Genomic DNA, 18,467 nt, shown 5'->3' with positions numbered 1-18,467 from the left:
AGACAGACAAACAAACAGCTCAAAGGAACAGAGAAAAGGGAAAGGAAACAAGACAGTCGGTCAGGACTACAACCAGACAGACAGAAGGAAACAAGACAGTCGGTCAGGACTACAACCAGACAGACAGAAACAAGACAGTCGGTCAGGACTACAACCAGACAGACAGAAGGAAACAAGACAGTCAGTCAGGACTACAACCAGACAGACAGAAACAAGATAGTCGGTCAGGACTACAACCAGACAGACAGAAGGAAACAAGACAGTCGGTCAGGACTACAACCAGACAGACAGAAACAAGACAGTCGGTCAGGACTACAACCAGACAGACAGAAGGAAGCAAGACAGTCGGTCAGGACTGCAACAAGACAGACAGAAGGAAACGAGACAGTCGGTCAGGACTGCAACAAGACAGACAGAAGGAAACAAGACAGTCGGTCAGGACTACAACCAGACAGACAGAAGGAAGCAAGACAGTCGGTCAGGACTGCAACCAGACAGACAGAAGGAAACAAGACAGTCGGTCAGGACTACAACCAGACAGACAGAAGGTAACAAGACAGTCGGTCAGGACTACAACCAGACAGACAGAAGGAAGCAAGACAGTCGGTCAGGACTGCAACCAGACAGACAGAAGGAAACAAGACAGTCGGTCAGGACTACAACCAGACAGACAGAAGGAAACAAGACAGTCGGTCAGGACTACAACCAGACAGACAGACAGAAACAAGACAGTCGGTCAGGACTACAACCAGACAGACAGAAGGAAACAAGACAGTCGGTCAGGACTACAACCAGACAGACAGAAGGAAACAAGACAGTCGGTCAGGACTACAACCAGACAGACAGACACAAGACAAGACAGTCGGTCAGGACTACAACCAGACAGACAGACACAAGACAAGACAGTCGGTCAGGACTACAACCAGACAGACAGAAGGAAACAAGACAGTCGGTCAGGACTACAACCAGACAGACAGACAGAGACAAGACAGTCAGTCAGGACTACAATCAGACAGACAGAAGGAAACAAGACAGTCGGTCAGGACTACAACCAGACAGACAGACAGAAACAAGACAGTCGGTCAGGACTACAATCAGACAGACAGAAGGAAACAAGACAGTCAGTCAGGACTACAACCAGACAGACAGAGACAAGACAGTCGGTCAGGACTACATCCAGACAGACAGACAGAGACAAGACAGTCGGTCAGGACTACAATCAGACAGAAGGAAACAAGACAGTCGGTCAGGACTACAACCAGACAGACAAAAGGAGACAAGACAGTCGGTCAGGACTACAACCAGACAGACAGAAGGAAACAAGACAGTCGGTCAGGACTACAACCAGACAGACAGACGGAGACAAGACAGTCGGTCAGGACTACAACCAGACAGACAGAAGGAAACAAGACAGTCGGTCAGGACTACAACCAGACAGACAGAAGGAAACAAGACAGTCGGTCAGGACTACAACCAGACAGACAGAAGGAAACAAGACAGTCGGTCAGGACTACAACCAGACAGACAGACAGAAGGAAACAAGACAGTCGGTCAGGACTACAACCAGACAGACAGACAGAGACAAGACAGTCGGTCAGGACTACAACCAGACAGACAAACGGAAACAAGACAGTCGGTCAGAATGACAACCAGACAGACAGACGGAAACAAGACAGTCTGTCAGGACTACAACCAGACAGAGACAAGACAGTCTGTCAGTACTACAACCAGACAGACAGACAAGACAGTCTGTCAGTACTACAACCAGACAGACAGACACAAGACAGTCTGTCAGGACTACAACCAGACAGACAGACAGACAGACAGAGACAAGACAGCCTGTCAGTACTACAACCAGACAGACAGAGACAAGACAGTCGGTCAGGACTACAACCAGACAGACAGACAGAGACAAGACAGTCGGTCAGGACTACAATCAGACAGACAGAAGGAAACAAGACAGTCGGTCAGGACTACAACCAGACAGAAAGACAGAGACAAGACAGTCGGTCAGGACTACAATCAGACAGAAGGAAACAAGACAGTCGGTCAGGACTACAACCAGACAGACAAAAGGAGACAAGACAGTCGGTCAGGACTACAACCAGACAGACAGAAGGAAACAAGACAGTCGGTCAGGACTACAACCAGACAGACAGACAGAAGGAAACAAGACAGTCGGTCAGGACTACAACCAGACAGACAGAGAGAGACAGTCGGTCAGAATGACAACCAGACAGACAGACGGAAACAAGACAGTCTGTCAGGACTACAACCAGACAGAGACAAGACAGTCTGTCAGTACTACAACCAGACAGACAGACAAGACAGTCTGTCAGTACTACAACCAGAGAGACAGACAAGACAGTCTGTCAGTACTACAACCAGACAGACAGAGACAAGACAGTCTGTCAGGACTACAACCAGACTGACAGACAACCAGACAGACAGAGACAAGACAGCCTGTCAGTACTACAACCAGACAGACAGAGACAAGACAGTCGGTCAGGACTACAACCAGACAGACAGACAGAGACAAGACAGTCGGTCAGGACTACAACCAGACAGACAGAAGGAAACAAGACAGTCGGTCAGGACTACAACCAGACAGAAGGAAACAAGACAGTCGGTCAGGACTACAACCAGACAGACAGAAGGAAACAAGACAGTCGGTCAGGACTACAACCAGACAGACAGAAGGAAACAAGACAGTCGGTCAGGACTACAACCAGACAGACAGACACAAGACAAGACAGTCGGTCAGGACTACAACCAGACAGACAGACACAAGACAAGACAGTCGGTCAGGACTACAACCAGACAGACAGAAGGAAACAAGACAGTCGGTCAGGACTACAACCAGACAGACAGACAGAGACAAGACAGTCAGTCAGGACTACAATCAGACAGACAGAAGGAAACAAGACAGTCGGTCAGGACTACAACCAGACAGACAGACAGAAACAAGACAGTCGGTCAGGACTACAATCAGACAGACAGAAGGAAACAAGACAGTCAGTCAGGACTACAACCAGACAGACAGAGACAAGACAGTCGGTCAGGACTACATCCAGACAGACAGACAGAGACAAGACAGTCGGTCAGGACTACAATCAGACAGAAGGAAACAAGACAGTCGGTCAGGACTACAACCAGACAGACAAAAGGAGACAAGACAGTCGGTCAGGACTACAACCAGACAGACAGAAGGAAACAAGACAGTCGGTCAGGACTACAACCAGACAGACAGACGGAGACAAGACAGTCGGTCAGGACTACAACCAGACAGACAGAAGGAAACAAGACAGTCGGTCAGGACTACAACCAGACAGACAGAAGGAAACAAGACAGTCGGTCAGGACTACAACCAGACAGACAGAAGGAAACAAGACAGTCGGTCAGGACTACAACCAGACAGACAGACAGAAGGAAACAAGACAGTCGGTCAGGACTACAACCAGACAGACAGACAGAGACAAGACAGTCGGTCAGGACTACAACCAGACAGACAAACGGAAACAAGACAGTCGGTCAGAATGACAACCAGACAGACAGACGGAAACAAGACAGTCTGTCAGGACTACAACCAGACAGACAGAAGGAAACAAGACAGTCGGTCAGGACTACAACCAGACAGACAGACACAAGACAAGACAGTCGGTCAGGACTACAACCAGACAGACAGACACAAGACAAGACAGTCGGTCAGGACTACAACCAGACAGACAGAAGGAAACAAGACAGTCGGTCAGGACTACAACCAGACAGACAGACAGAGACAAGACAGTCAGTCAGGACTACAATCAGACAGACAGAAGGAAACAAGACAGTCGGTCAGGACTACAACCAGACAGACAGACAGAAACAAGACAGTCGGTCAGGACTACAATCAGACAGACAGAAGGAAACAAGACAGTCAGTCAGGACTACAACCAGACAGACAGAGACAAGACAGTCGGTCAGGACTACATCCAGACAGACAGACAGAGACAAGACAGTCGGTCAGGACTACAATCAGACAGAAGGAAACAAGACAGTCGGTCAGGACTACAACCAGACAGACAAAAGGAGACAAGACAGTCGGTCAGGACTACAACCAGACAGACAGAAGGAAACAAGACAGTCGGTCAGGACTACAACCAGACAGACAGACGGAGACAAGACAGTCGGTCAGGACTACAACCAGACAGACAGAAGGAAACAAGACAGTCGGTCAGGACTACAACCAGACAGACAGAAGGAAACAAGACAGTCGGTCAGGACTACAACCAGACAGACAGAAGGAAACAAGACAGTCGGTCAGGACTACAACCAGACAGACAGACAGAAGGAAACAAGACAGTCGGTCAGGACTACAACCAGACAGACAGACAGAGACAAGACAGTCGGTCAGGACTACAACCAGACAGACAAACGGAAACAAGACAGTCGGTCAGAATGACAACCAGACAGACAGACGGAAACAAGACAGTCTGTCAGGACTACAACCAGACAGAGACAAGACAGTCTGTCAGTACTACAACCAGACAGACAGACAAGACAGTCTGTCAGTACTACAACCAGACAGACAGACACAAGACAGTCTGTCAGGACTACAACCAGACAGACAGACAGACAGACAGACAGACAGACAGAGACAAGACAGCCTGTCAGTACTACAACCAGACAGACAGAGACAAGACAGTCGGTCAGGACTACAACCAGACAGACAGACAGAGACAAGACAGTCGGTCAGGACTACAATCAGACAGACAGAAGGAAACAAGACAGTCGGTCAGGACTACAACCAGACAGAAAGACAGAGACAAGACAGTCGGTCAGGACTACAATCAGACAGAAGGAAACAAGACAGTCGGTCAGGACTACAACCAGACAGACAAAAGGAGACAAGACAGTCGGTCAGGACTACAACCAGACAGACAGAAGGAAACAAGACAGTCGGTCAGGACTACAACCAGACAGACAGACAGAAGGAAACAAGACAGTCGGTCAGGACTACAACCAGACAGACAGACAGAGACAGTCGGTCAGAATGACAACCAGACAGACAGACGGAAACAAGACAGTCTGTCAGGACTACAACCAGACAGAGACAAGACAGTCTGTCAGTACTACAACCAGACAGACAGACAAGACAGTCTGTCAGTACTACAACCAGAGAGACAGACAAGACAGTCTGTCAGTACTACAACCAGACAGACAGAGACAAGACAGTCTGTCAGGACTACAACCAGACTGACAGACAACCAGACAGACAGAGACAAGACAGCCTGTCAGTACTACAACCAGACAGACAGAGACAAGACAGTCGGTCAGGACTACAACCAGACAGACAGACAGAGACAAGACAGTCGGTCAGGACTACAATCAGACAGACAGAAGGAAACAAGACAGTCGGTCAGGACTACAACCAGACAGAAAGAAGGAAACAAGACAGTCGGTCAGGACTACAATCAGACAGAGTAAAGACAGTATGTCAGGACTACAACCAGACAGTCAGACAGAGACAAGACAGTTTGTCAGGACTACAACCAGACAGACAGACAGACAGAGACAAGACAGTCTGTCAGGACTACAACCAGACAGACAGACAGAGACAAGACAGTTTGTCAGGACTACAACCAGACAGATAGACAGACAGAGACAAGACAGTTTGTCAGGACTACAACCAGACAGACAGACAGAGACAATACAGTTTGTCAGGACTACAACCAGACAGACAGAGACAAGACAGTCGGTCAAGACTACAACCAGACAGACAGACAGACAGACAGAGACAAGACAGTCGGTCAAGACTAAAACCAGACAGACAGACAGAGACAAGACAGTCTGTCAGGACTACAACCAGACAGACCCAGCAGGGTTGGCAGTTTGTGTTTATTAAAGGTCGACTCAGAGATATGATGTAAATACAGAAAGTAAATGGCATAGTGGGTGAACGTCCACAACAACTAAGAGCGTTGAAGTAGAGGCTCAACTCTCTAGGCTCTTTTCTTGCCCTGACTACCACACTGTGAACAGCGTGAAGCGAAACCGTGGACGTGATTAAGTACTGTGTGTGACCGTGTGAGAGCGCAGTGTTGCATCTCGCTCATCTTAATATCTCCGGTGCTGCTCAACATCATTTCACAAAGTCTACCTTTAAGCCAGGCAAGCTGAAACACGTACAGATAAAGTAGTGACATTATTTTACAAGTATCTGAAACCCTGTGTGTGTGTGTGTGTGTGTGTGTGTGTGTGTGTGTGTGTGTGTGTGTGTGTGTGTGTGTGTGTGTGTGTGTGTGTGTGTGTGTGTGTGTGTGTGTGTGTGTGTGTGTGTGTGTGTGTGTGTGCGGAGTTAGTCTCTGTAATAAGGGTGTGGCATTGGGCGGAGCAATACCTTGTGGGTAATATTTCTGTACCAAAGGAAAATGTCCCCAGTGCAGTAAACTAGAGATGGAGGGGAAGGCGTGGGGGTGGGAGAAAATGGTGAGGGGGGAGAAGAGAACAGCAGAGAGAGAAGGGGGAGGGAGAGAGAACAGCGGAGAGAGAGAAGGGGGAGGGAGAGAACAGAGAACAGCAGAGAGAGAGAAGGGGGGAGGGAGAGAGAAGGGGGAGGGAGAGAGAAGAGAACAGCGGAGAGAGAGAAGGGGGAGGGAGAGAGAACAGCGGAGAGAGAGAAGGGGAGGGAGAGAGAAGAGAACAGCGGAGAGAGAAAAGGGGGAGGGAGAGAGAATGGGGAGGGAGAGAGAACAGCGGAGAGAGAGAAGGGGGGAGGGAGGGAGAAGGGGGAGGGAGAGAGAAGAGAACAGCGGAGAGAGAGAGAAGGGGGGAGGGAGGAGAGAGAAGGGGGAGGGAGAGAGAAGAGAACAGTGGAGAGAGAGAGAAGGGGGGAGGGAGAGAGAGAGAGAGGGGAGGGAGAGAGAGAAGGGGGAGGGAGAGAGAAGAGAACAGCAGAGAGAGAGAGAAGGGGGAGGGAGGAGAGAGAAGGGGGAGGGAGAGAGAGAAGGGGGAGAGGGAGAGAGAGAAGGGGGAGGGAGAGAGAAGGGGGGAGGGAGAGAGAAGGGGGAGGGAGAGAGAGAAGAGAACAGCGGAAGAGAGAGAGAAGGGGGGAGGGAGAGAGAAGGGGGAGGGAGAGAGAAGGGGGAGGGAGGAGAAGGAGAGAAGGGGGGAGGAGGGAGAGAGAGAAGGGGGGAGGGGGGAGGAGAGAGAAGGGGGAGGGAGAGAGAAGAGAACAGCGGAGAGAGAGAGAGAAGGGGGGAGGGAGAGAGAGGGAGAACAGCGGAGAGAGAGAGAAGGGGGGAGAGAGAGAGAAGGGGGGAGGGAGAGAGAAGGGGGAGGGAGAGAGAAGAGAACAGCGGAGAGAGAGAGAAGGGGGGAGAGAGAGAGAAGGGGGGAGGGAGAGAGAAGGGGGAGGGAGAGAGAAGAGAACAGCGGAGAGAGAGAAGGGGGGAGGGAGAGAGAGAGAACAGCGGAGAGAGAGAGAAGGGGGGAGGAAGAGAGAAAGAAACAGAGAAGACAGTAAGAAAACAGGGGAGAGAGAAGCAAATAATGTGTGTGACCGTGTGAGAGCGCAGTGTTGCATCTCGCTCATCTTAATATCTCCGGTGCTGCTCAACATCATTTCACAAAGTCTACCTTTAAGCCAGGCAAGCTGAAACACCTACAGATAAACTATTGACATTATTTTACAAGTATCTGAAACCCTGTGTGTGTGTGTGTGTGTGTGTGTGTGTGTGTGTGTGTGTGTGTGTGTGTGTGTGTGTGTGTGTGTGTGTGTGTGTGTGTGTGTGTGTGTGTGTGTGTGTGTGTGTGTGTGTTACCTTGAGGTGTCCCTGGTGCATGTTGGCTCTACAACACATGTCCAGGAAGCAGGAGACAGCAGATGTGTCGATGACGATGTAGACAGGAACTCTTCTCTTATAGGCCGCATCTAACAGGTCCTTGTAGATGTCAACGTCACTAAACTGATCCATTACTACTGCTATAACCTGGAGAACAGACACACAGTAGTTATAACCCTGACCCATCTAACAGGTCCTTATGTCAACATCAATAAACTGATCCATTACTACTGCTATAACCTGGAGAACAGACACACAGTGGTTATAACCCTGACCCATCTAACAGGTCCTTATAGATGTCAACATCACTAAACTGATCCATTACTACTGCTATAACCTGGAGAACAGACACACAGTGGTTATAACCCTGACCCATCTAACAGGTCCTTATAGATGTCAACGTCACTAAACTGATCCATTACTACTGCTATAACCTGGAGAACAGACACAGAGTAGTTATAACCCTGACCCATCTAACAGGTCCTTATGTCAACATCACTAAACTGATCCATTACTACTGCTATAACCTGGAGAACAGACACACAGTGGTTATAACCCTGACCCATCTAACAGGTCCTTATGTCAACATCACTAAACTGATCCATTACTACTGCTATAACCTGGAGAACAGACACACAGTAGTTATAACCCTGACCCATCTAACAGGTCCTTATGTCAACGTCACTAAACTGATCCATTACTACTGCTATAACCTGGAGAACAGACACACAGTAGTTATAACCCTGACCCATCTAACAGGTCCTCATGTCAACATCACTGACCACATACCTTCTGAGACTGTGATATAGTCTATAGTCTGTAGTCTGTACTGTGTGTAGTCTACCTTCTAAGTCTGTACTGTGTGTAGTCTACCTTCTGAGTCTGTTATAGTCTGTACTGTGTGTAGTCTACCTTCTGAGCCTGTGATATAGTCTGTAGTCTGTACTGTGTGTAGTCTACCTTCTGAGTCTGTTATAGTCTGTACTGTGTGTAGTCTACCTTCTGAGTCTGTTATAGTCTGTAGTCTGTACTGTGTGTAGTCTACCTTCTGAGTCTGTTATAGTCTGTACTGTGTGTAGTCTACCTTCTGAGTCTGTTATAGTCTGTACTGTGTGTAGTCTACCTTCTGAGCCTGTTATAGTCTGTAGTCTGTACTGTGTGTAGTCTACCTTCTGAGCCTGTGATATAGTCTTTACTGTGTGTAGTCTACCTTCTGAGTCTGTTATAGTCTGTACTGTGTGTAGTCTACCTTCTGAGTCTGTTATAGTCTGTACTGTGTGTAGTCTACCTTCTGAGTCTGTTATAGTCTGTAGTCTGTACTGTGTGTAGTCTACCTTCTGAGTCTGTTATAGTCTGTAGTCTGTACTGTGTGTAGTCTACCTTCTGAGCCTGTTATAGTCTGTAGTCTGTACTGTGTGTAGTCTACCTTCTGAGTCTGTTATAGTCTGTAGTCTGTACTGTGTGTAGTCTACCTTCTGAGCCTGTGATAGTCTGTACTGTGTGTAGTCTACCTTCTGAGTCTGTTATAGTCTGTAGTCTGTACTGTGTGTAGTCTACCTTCTGAGTCTGTTATAGTCTGTACTGTGTGTAGTCTACCTTCTGAGTCTGTTATAGTCTGTACTGTGTGGCGTCTACCTTCTGAGTCTGTTATAGTCTGTACTGTGTGTAGTCTACCTTCTGAGTCTGTTATAGTCTGTAGTCTGTACTGTGTGTAGTCTACCTTCTGAGTCTGTTATAGTCTGTAGTCTGTACTGTGTGTAGTCTACCTTCTGAGTCTGTTATAGTCTGTAGTCTGTACTGTGTGTAGTCTACCTTCTGAGTCTGTTATAGTCTGTAGTCTGTACTGTGTGTAGTCTACCTTCTGAGCCTGTGATAGTCTGTACTGTGTGTAGTCTACCTTCTGAGTCTGATATAGTCTGTACTGTGTGTAGTCTACCTTCTGAGCCTGTGATATAGTCTTTACTGTGTGTAGTCTACCTTCTGAGCCTGTGATATAGTCTTTACTGTGTGTAGTCTACCTTCTGAGCCTGTGATATAGTCTTTACTGTGTGTAGTCTACCTTCTGAGTCTGATATAGTCTGTACTGTGTGTAGTCTACCTTCTGAGCCTGTGATATAGTCTTTACTGTGTGTAGTCTACCTTCTGAGCCTGTGATATAGTCTGTACTGTGTGTAGTCTACCTTCTGAGCCTGTGATATAGTCTGTACTGTGTGTAGTCTACCTTCTGAGCCTGTGATATAGTCTGTACTGTGTGTAGTCTACCTTCTGAGCCTGTGATATAGTCTGTACTGTGTGTAGTCAACCTTCTGAGCCTGTGATATAGTCTGTACTGTGTGTAGTCTACCTTCTGAGCCTGTGATATAGTCTGTACTGTGTGTAGTCTACCTTCTGAGCCTGTGATATAGTCTTCCGGACCACCTCCTTGATGTGTGTTTGTCCATCAGCTGGGGGCTGCGTGTGCACGTTGACACGTGTCACTCCTCGGTATGACACGGCGTCGGGCCAGCCCAGGTCCAGGTCGGGTATAGAACCTTCAGAGCGGTCGGGCCAGTACTGTAATGACAGTGGCCCATTGCCCCCGTCATACTCCTTCGGGGACGCGCTGCCCGCTCCCGCCTCGGCCTTGAGGTGCTCGCTTCCAGGCCGGTAGGCCTCCACGGTGCGCGCCAGCCGCAGGAGCTCCGGTTCAGACAGGAAGTGTCGGAGGTCATGTTCACTGAGGTAGCTGCTAAAGGCCTCTCGCCCCCCGGTCAGCAGAGCCTCGAGCGCGAGCCGCTGGTCCTCGCTGTAGAAGAACTCGGGTTTGGACTCGGTCACGCGCCAGTTGATGTGATGCTCATCGAGACACTGCACCTGAGACAGAGCCATGGCTCTACGCTTGATCAATACCTAACTGATAATCACTGACGGATCAATAATATAACACAGCAGATAATACTGAAGAACATTAAATATACAATCCCACGGTTGAACCGGGAGATTTACCAAACCTTTCCGACAAGAGTTCAACTGTCTCAGCTCATGTTGTATTCGTATCCGTGTACACCAGCTTCCCACGATTTATCCCATAAAACACGAATAAGGTTTAAAATAAATAAAACGGCGACTTTTCTCCTCAAAGCCGACAGAAACCGAGACCGACTAGTTAATCAGCAGCACCGTATAAACTACCGGTCGTCCAAATTGAGTCAGTGCGTCTCCTCGTGTTGTAAAACGCAATAGAATTGAGCAGAAGTAAATAGTTACAGGCTGAATGTAAAATGTCTCTGTGAGATTATCACGGGTTCATCTCCCAGTGGAGCCTCAAACCACATCTCATGAACAAACACGCAGACACAGGTAAACCGGGACAAACTTCCCCACCCCGCCACGCCCGTCACACATGACCGCTTCAGCCCCGTTCCGGTCGAGCACCGGGGATGTGTGTTCGTGTGAGTCAGAGGATCTTTTCAAACAGCAACAGCTTTAATCCAGATGGACGTGGGTGACTTGTTCAACTATTCTGATGACGAGACTCTTTTAAAAAAAGTCTCGTCTGTCTGCGGTTAAAAACTTTTCTCTCGGTTGTATTTTACTGGAAGCGAGGCACTTCCTAGATCCCGTTTAGTTCCTCCAGAAAACTGTTGACAGTTGGAGCTGCTTTGCGACAAAACTCTGCGGAGTTTCTTCCAAATGTGTCTTGTCCTTTTATAGACAAAGTCCCAAATACAAAACGAACAGTTAATAATAACGACAGTTAATAACCGCTAATTATCCTGTATCGCGGAGAGATCTAGCGTGTCTGTCTGTAACTCGAGCTGTGAACTCTGTAACGGAAGCTGTCCTCACCGGGGACTCGAGGGCGGAGTGTCCGGTTAGTGGGTCAGTAAATAATAGAGAGAGAACCTAGAAACACTATAACCCCGCCTCATGTGTCGTGGCTAGAAGGTATCCAGCTTTAGTCAGAATTGACTTTTTTTGTAGCCGGTTACGCCTCGATCACACCGACAGTGTTTTACATTTTGGTTCACCAGAAGTACATTCATTTCCAATGGAACGAGGGTTATAATTGTGTATAATAATCATATACGTTAAAACCAGGGTAATAATAATGGTGTGTGTTGCACCTGAGTTTTAGTGCATTCACCCATGTTTGGACCTGGTTTTGTTAAGGACATTAAAAGGTTTTTTTCCCGTTTACTTTGCTCTCTGCTTTTAACGCACTCACCCACCGTTACACGTTGTTCAGGAATATCTTGGGGTGGTAAATCAGAGTGTACCAATTGATCTCTGAGATTTCTGCCCCGCGAGAATACGACCAAGGGAAGGTCCGAAAACACATTACCGAGACTATCATCGGATTTTAGAATGTGCCAATGTTTGTGAACAATTCCCTTCTTTTGTTCAGAGCACTTTGAATAGCGGGTAGTTAGAACACAAGAATGAGTCTTTTTGCGAGACTTGAACAAGGTCATGTCTCGTTTTGTTTTGAATTTTCTCAATGGCAATATTAATCTGATCAGTCTTGTAGCCCCTCTCCTTGAACTTTCTTTGCGTCTCAGACATATTTCTGTCGAAATCTGATTGTTTTTTGCTAATTCTTTTGATTCGACAGAATTGGCTGTAGAGTAAACTGTTTTTCAGGGGAAGCGGGTGACAACTATCAGTCCTCAACAAACTGTTACGATCAGTAGGCTTCCTGTAAAGATCAGTGTATAGAACATTATCTTCACACAAGATCAGAAGATCAAGGAAACTGATTTGACGTGTGTCAGATTGCATAGTAAATCTCAAATGTTCAGAACAGGAGTTAAGAAAAGCATGGAACGCCTGGAGCTGTTTGGCATCACAAAAATATCATCAACATACCGTTTCCAAATAATGATAGGCAAGAAACATTTTTGAGAGGATTGAAAATAGACTGTTTCTCCATGTAAACCACATACACATTAGCATAGTTAGGAGCCATGGGGGATCCCATAGCAGTGCCCTTCGTCTGAATAAAGAAACCATGCAGAAACATGAAATAGTTATGTGTGAGTACAATTTCAGCCAATGTTATATTGCATGCAACTGGAAGGTAGTTCACAAGGGTCACGTTGCAGAAGAAAAATGTATAATGACTCAACATCAAAAGTAACTAACAAGGTATTCTCAGGGAGAGGATCAAGAGATTCAATGATAGAGATCATACTGCTGGTGTCCTTTATAAAGGAGGGGAGCTGTTCTGCGAGTGGTCTAATAAAAACGTAAACAAAAGTAGATCGAGGGGCCGTTACTCCATCAATGCCCAATAGGGCGCCCTGGAGGTCAAAATCATAGACATTAAAACCAGGGTAATAATAATGGTGTGTAATAATCATAGACATTATAACCAGGGTAATAATAATGGTGTGTAATAATCATAGACATTCAAACCAGGGTAATAATTGTGTGTAATAATCATAGACATTAAAACCAGGGTAATAATGGTGTGTAATAATCATAAACATTTTAACCAGGGTAATAATGGTGTGTAATAATCATAGACATTATAACCAGGGTAATAATGGTGTGTGTAATAATCATGGACATTATAACCAGGGTAATAATAATGGTGTGTAATAATCATATACATTATAACCAGGGTAATAATGGTGTGTAATAATCATAAACATTCAAACCAGGGTAATAATAATGGTGTGTAATAATCATAGACATTAAAACCAGGGTAATAATAATGGTGTGTAATAATCATAAGCATTAAAACCAGGGTAATAATAATGGTGTATAATAATCATAGACATTAAAACCAGGGTAATAATAATGGTGTGTAATAATAATAGACATTATAACCAGGGTAATAATGGTGTGTAATAATCATAGACATTAAAACCAGGGTAATAATAATGGTGTGTAATAATCATAGACATTAAAACCAGGGTAATAATAATGGTGTGTATAATAATCATAGACATTAAAACCAGGGTAATAATAATGGTGTGTAATAATCATAGACATTAAAACCAGGGTAATAATGGTGTGTAATAATCATAGACATTATAACCAGGGTAATAATAATGGTGTGTATAATAATCACAGACATTAAAACCAGGGTAATAATGGTATGTAATAAGCATAGACATTAAAACCAGGGTAATAATAATGGTGTATAATAATCATAGGCATTAAAACCAGGGTAATAATAATGGTGTATAATAATCATAGACATTAAAACCAGGGTAATAATAATGGTGTATAATAATCATAGGCATTAAAACCAGGGTAATAGTAATGGTGTATAATAATCATAGACATTAAAACCAGGGTAATAATAATGGTGTATAATAATTATAGGCATTAAAACCAGGGTAATAATGGTGTGTAATAATCATAGACATTAAAACCAGGGTAATAATGGTATGTAATAAGCATAGACATTAAAACCAGGGTAATAATCGTGTGTAATAATCATAGGCATTTAAACCAGGGTAATAATGAGGTGTAATAATCATAGACATTATAACCAGGGTAATAATTGTGTGTGTAATAATCATAGACATTATAACCAGGGTAATAATGGTGTGTGTAATAATCATGGACATTATAACCAGGGTAATAATAATGGTGTGTGTAATAATCACAGACATTAAAACCAGGGTAATAATGGTGTGTGTAATTATCATAGACATTATAACCAGGGTAATAATGGTGTGTGTAATAATCATAGACATTAAAACCAGGGTAATAATAATGGTGTGTAATAATCATAAGCATTAAAACCAGGGTAATAATAATGGTGTGTAATAATCATAGACATTATAACCAGGGTAATAATAATGGTGTGTAATAATCATAGGCATTAAAACCAGGGTAATAATAATGGTGTGTAATAATCATAGACATTAAAACCAGGGTAATAATGTTGTGTGTAATAATCATAGGCATTAAAACCAGGGTAATAACTGTGTGTTCCAGACTCGGTGGGGTGTGTGGACCCAGAGGAGTGTGTGAGGGTGTGTGGAGCGGAGGTGGGCTGCTCCAACATCGCCTTCCCAAAACTGGTCATCGAACTCATGCCCAGCGGTGAGTGAGTGTGTGTAATGCTGTATGTGTGTAAAAGCCTGGTGTAGATTGTATCCATCATGTCTCTGGGTGGTGTAGAATGTCTCTGGGTGGTGTAGAATGTCTCTGGGTGGTGTAGAATGTATCCGTCATGTCTCTGGGTGGTGTAGATTGTATCCGTCATGTCTCTGGGTGGTGTTAAATGTCTCTGGGTGGTGTAGAATGTATCAGTCATGTCTCTGGGTGGTGTAGAATGTATCAGTCATGTCTCTGGGTGGTGTAGAATGTCTCTGGGTTGTGTAGAATGTCTCTTGAGTTGTGTAGAATGTATCCGTAATGTCTCTGGGTGGTGTAGAATGTATCAGGAACGTAGAACTTGCTCTTAATATATATGAATGTCCTCATCGTTGGTTTGAGAAGCTAAAGTTACAATAACATAAATTTAAGAAATCTAACTTGTAGCGTTTAGATGAATCAGTCCAAGTCTCCTGCTGCTGGATTTCAGATCAGACAGTGTCTCTAATACAACCATGTTCAGCAGGTAAGACCCTTTTAGACAATACCATGGGCTTGGCTTGGATTGGAATAGACAATACCATGGGCTTGGCTTGGATTGGAATAGACAATACCATGGGATTGGGTTGAATTGGAATAGACAATACCATGGGGTTGGGTTGAATTGGAATAGACAATACCATGGGGTTGGCATGAATTGGAATAGACAATACCATGGGGTTGAATTGGAATAGACAATACCATGGGGTTGGCATGAACTGGAATAGACAATACCATGGGGTTGGGTTGAATTGGAATAGACAATACCATGGGGTTGGCTTGAACTGGAATAGACAATACCATGGGATTGGGTTGAATTGGAATAGACAATACCATGGGGTTGGGTTGAATTGGAATAGACAATACCATGGGGTTGGCATGAATTGGAATAGACAATACCATTGGGGTTGAATTGGAATAGACAATACCATGGGGTTGGCATGAACTGGAATAGACAATACCATGGGGTTGGGTTGAATTGGAATAGACAATACCATGGGGTTGGCATGGATTGGAATAGACAATACCATGGGGTTGGCTTGAACTGGAATAGACAATACCATGGGGTTGGGTTGAACTGGAATAGACAATACCATGGGGTTGAATTGGAATAGACAATACCATGGGGTTGGCTTGAATTGGAATAGACAATACCGTGGGGTTGGCTTGAACTGGAATAGACAATACCATGGGGTTGGGTTGAACTGGAATAGACAATACCATGGGGTTGAATTGGAATAGACAATACCGTGGGGTTGGCTTGACTTGGAATAGACAATACCGTGGGGTTGGCTTGGATTGGAATAGACAATACCGTCGGATTGGCTTGGAATAGACAATACCATGGGCTTGAATTGGAATAGACAATACCATGGGGTTGGCTTGGAATAGACAATACCGTGGGGTTGGATTGGAATAGACAATACCGTGGGGTTGGGTTGGATTGGCATAGACAATACCATAGGGTTGAATTGGAATAGACAATACCATGGGCTTGGCTTGAACTGGAATAGACAATACCATGGGTTTGGCTTGAATTGGAATAGACAATACCATGGGCTTGAATTGGAATAGACAATACCATGGGGTTGGCTTGGAATAGACAATACCATGGGCTTGAATTGGAATAGACAATACCATGGGCTTGAATTGGAATAGACAATACCATGGGGTTGGCTTGAATTGGAATAGACAATACCGTGGGGTTGGGTTGGATTGGAATAGACAATACCATGGGGTTGGCTTGGAATAGACAATACCATGGGCTTGAATTGGAATAGACAATACCATGGGCTTGAATTGGAATAGACAATACCATGGGCTTGAATTGGAATAGACAATACCATGGGGTTGGCTTGGAATAGACAATACCATGGGGTTGGATTGGAATAGACAATACCATGGGCTTGAATTGGAATAGACAATACAGTGGGGTTGAATTGGAATAGACAATACCATGAGGTTGAATTGGAATAGACAATACCACAGGCTTGAATTGGAATAGACAATACCATGGGGTTGAATTGGAATAGACAATTCCACAGGCTTGATTTGGAATAGACAATACCATGGGGTTGGCTTGAATTGGAATAGACAATACCATGGGGTTGGCTTGGACTGGAATAGACAATACCACGGGCTTGGATTGGAATAGACAATACCATGGGGTTGGCTTGATTTGGAATAGACAATACAATGGGCTTCAATTGGAATAAACAATACCGTGGGGTTGGCTTGAACTGGAATGGACAATACCATGGGCTTGAATTGGAATATACAATACCGAGGGGTTGGCTTGGATTGAAATAGACAATACCATGGGGTTGAATTGGAATAGACAATACCGTGGGGTTGAATTGGAATAGACAATACCACAGGCTTGAATTGGAATAGACAATACCATGGGGTTGAATTGGAATAGACAATACCATGGGGTTGGGTTGAATTGGAATAGACAATACCGTGGGCTTGAATTGGAATAGACAATACCGTGGGGTTGGGTTGAATTGGAATAGACAATACCGTGGGGTTGGCTTGATTTGGAATAGACAATACCACAGGGTTGGCTTGAATTGGAATAGACAATACCACGGGCTTGAATTGGAATAGACAATACCATGGGGTTGGCTTGAATTGGAATAGACAATACCATGGGGTTGGGTTGGATTGGAATAGACAATACCACGGGCTTGGATTGGAATAGACAATACCATGGGGTTGGCTTGATTTGGAATAGACAATACAATGGGCTTGAATTGGAATAAACAATACCATGGGGTTGGCTTGAACTGGAATGGACAATACCATGGGCTTGAATTGGAATATACAATACCGAGGGGTTGGCTTGGATTGGAATAGACAATACCGTCGGATTGGCTTGGAATAGACAATACCATGGGCTTGAATTGGAATAGACAATACCATGGGGTTGGCTTGGAATAGACAATACCGTGGGGTTGGGTTGGACTGGAATAGACAATACCACGGGCTTGGATTGGAATAGACAATACCATGGGGTTGGCTTGATTTGGAATAGACAATACAATGGGCTTGAATTGGAATAAACAATACCATGGGGTTGGCTTGAACTGGAATGGACAATACCATGGGCTTGAATTGGAATATACAATACCGAGGGGTTGGCTTGGATTGGAATAGACAATACCGTCGGATTGGCTTGGAATAGACAATACCATGGGCTTGAATTGGAATAGACAATACCATGGGGTTGGCTTGGAATAGACAATACCGTGGGGTTGGATTGGAATAGACAATACCGTGGGGTTGGGTTGGATTGGAATAGACAATACCATGGGGTTGAATTGGAATAGACAATACCATGGGCTTGGCTTGAACTGGAATAGACAATACCATGGGTTTGGCTTGAATTGGAATAGACAATACCATGGGGTTGGCTTGGAATAGACAATACCATGGGGTTGACTTGAATTGGAATAGACAATACCATGGGCTTGAATTGGAATAGACAATACCATGGGGTTGGCTTGAATTGGAATAGACAATACCGTGGGGTTGGGTTGGATTGGAATAGACAATACCATGGGG

General features: G+C 45.0%; 2 protein-coding genes across 2 annotated transcripts in view; one reads left to right on the top strand and one right to left on the bottom strand.

Annotated features, from left to right (window-relative positions):
- The window catches only part of LOC109886551 (protein FAM83G), a 37,657-nt gene extending 25,990 nt beyond the window's left edge, over positions 1 to 11,667 (bottom strand). The window contains exons 1-2 of the mRNA XM_031815867.1: positions 10,209 to 11,667; positions 7,803 to 7,970 (exon numbers count right to left, since the gene is read on the bottom strand). Coding sequence (XP_031671727.1) covers positions 7,803 to 7,970; positions 10,209 to 10,691 — 651 coding nt within the window. The 5' untranslated portion in view covers positions 10,692 to 11,667. The remainder of the gene's footprint in view (positions 1 to 7,802; positions 7,971 to 10,208) is intronic.
- LOC116361442 (sodium/glucose cotransporter 5-like) overlaps positions 1 to 18,467 on the top strand; it is an 82,003-nt gene that overhangs the window by 39,937 nt on the left and 23,599 nt on the right. Inside the window, 1 exon segment of the mRNA XM_031815868.1 lies at positions 14,760 to 14,867. Coding sequence (XP_031671728.1) covers positions 14,760 to 14,867 — 108 coding nt within the window.

Source organism: Oncorhynchus kisutch, unplaced genomic scaffold, assembly GCF_002021735.2.
Source record: "Oncorhynchus kisutch isolate 150728-3 unplaced genomic scaffold, Okis_V2 scaffold660, whole genome shotgun sequence".
In the NCBI taxonomy this organism is placed as follows: Eukaryota; Metazoa; Chordata; class Actinopteri; order Salmoniformes; family Salmonidae; genus Oncorhynchus; species Oncorhynchus kisutch.
The sequence above is the reverse complement of the archived record's forward strand: the minus strand, read 5'-3'. Positions and strand labels throughout refer to the sequence as shown.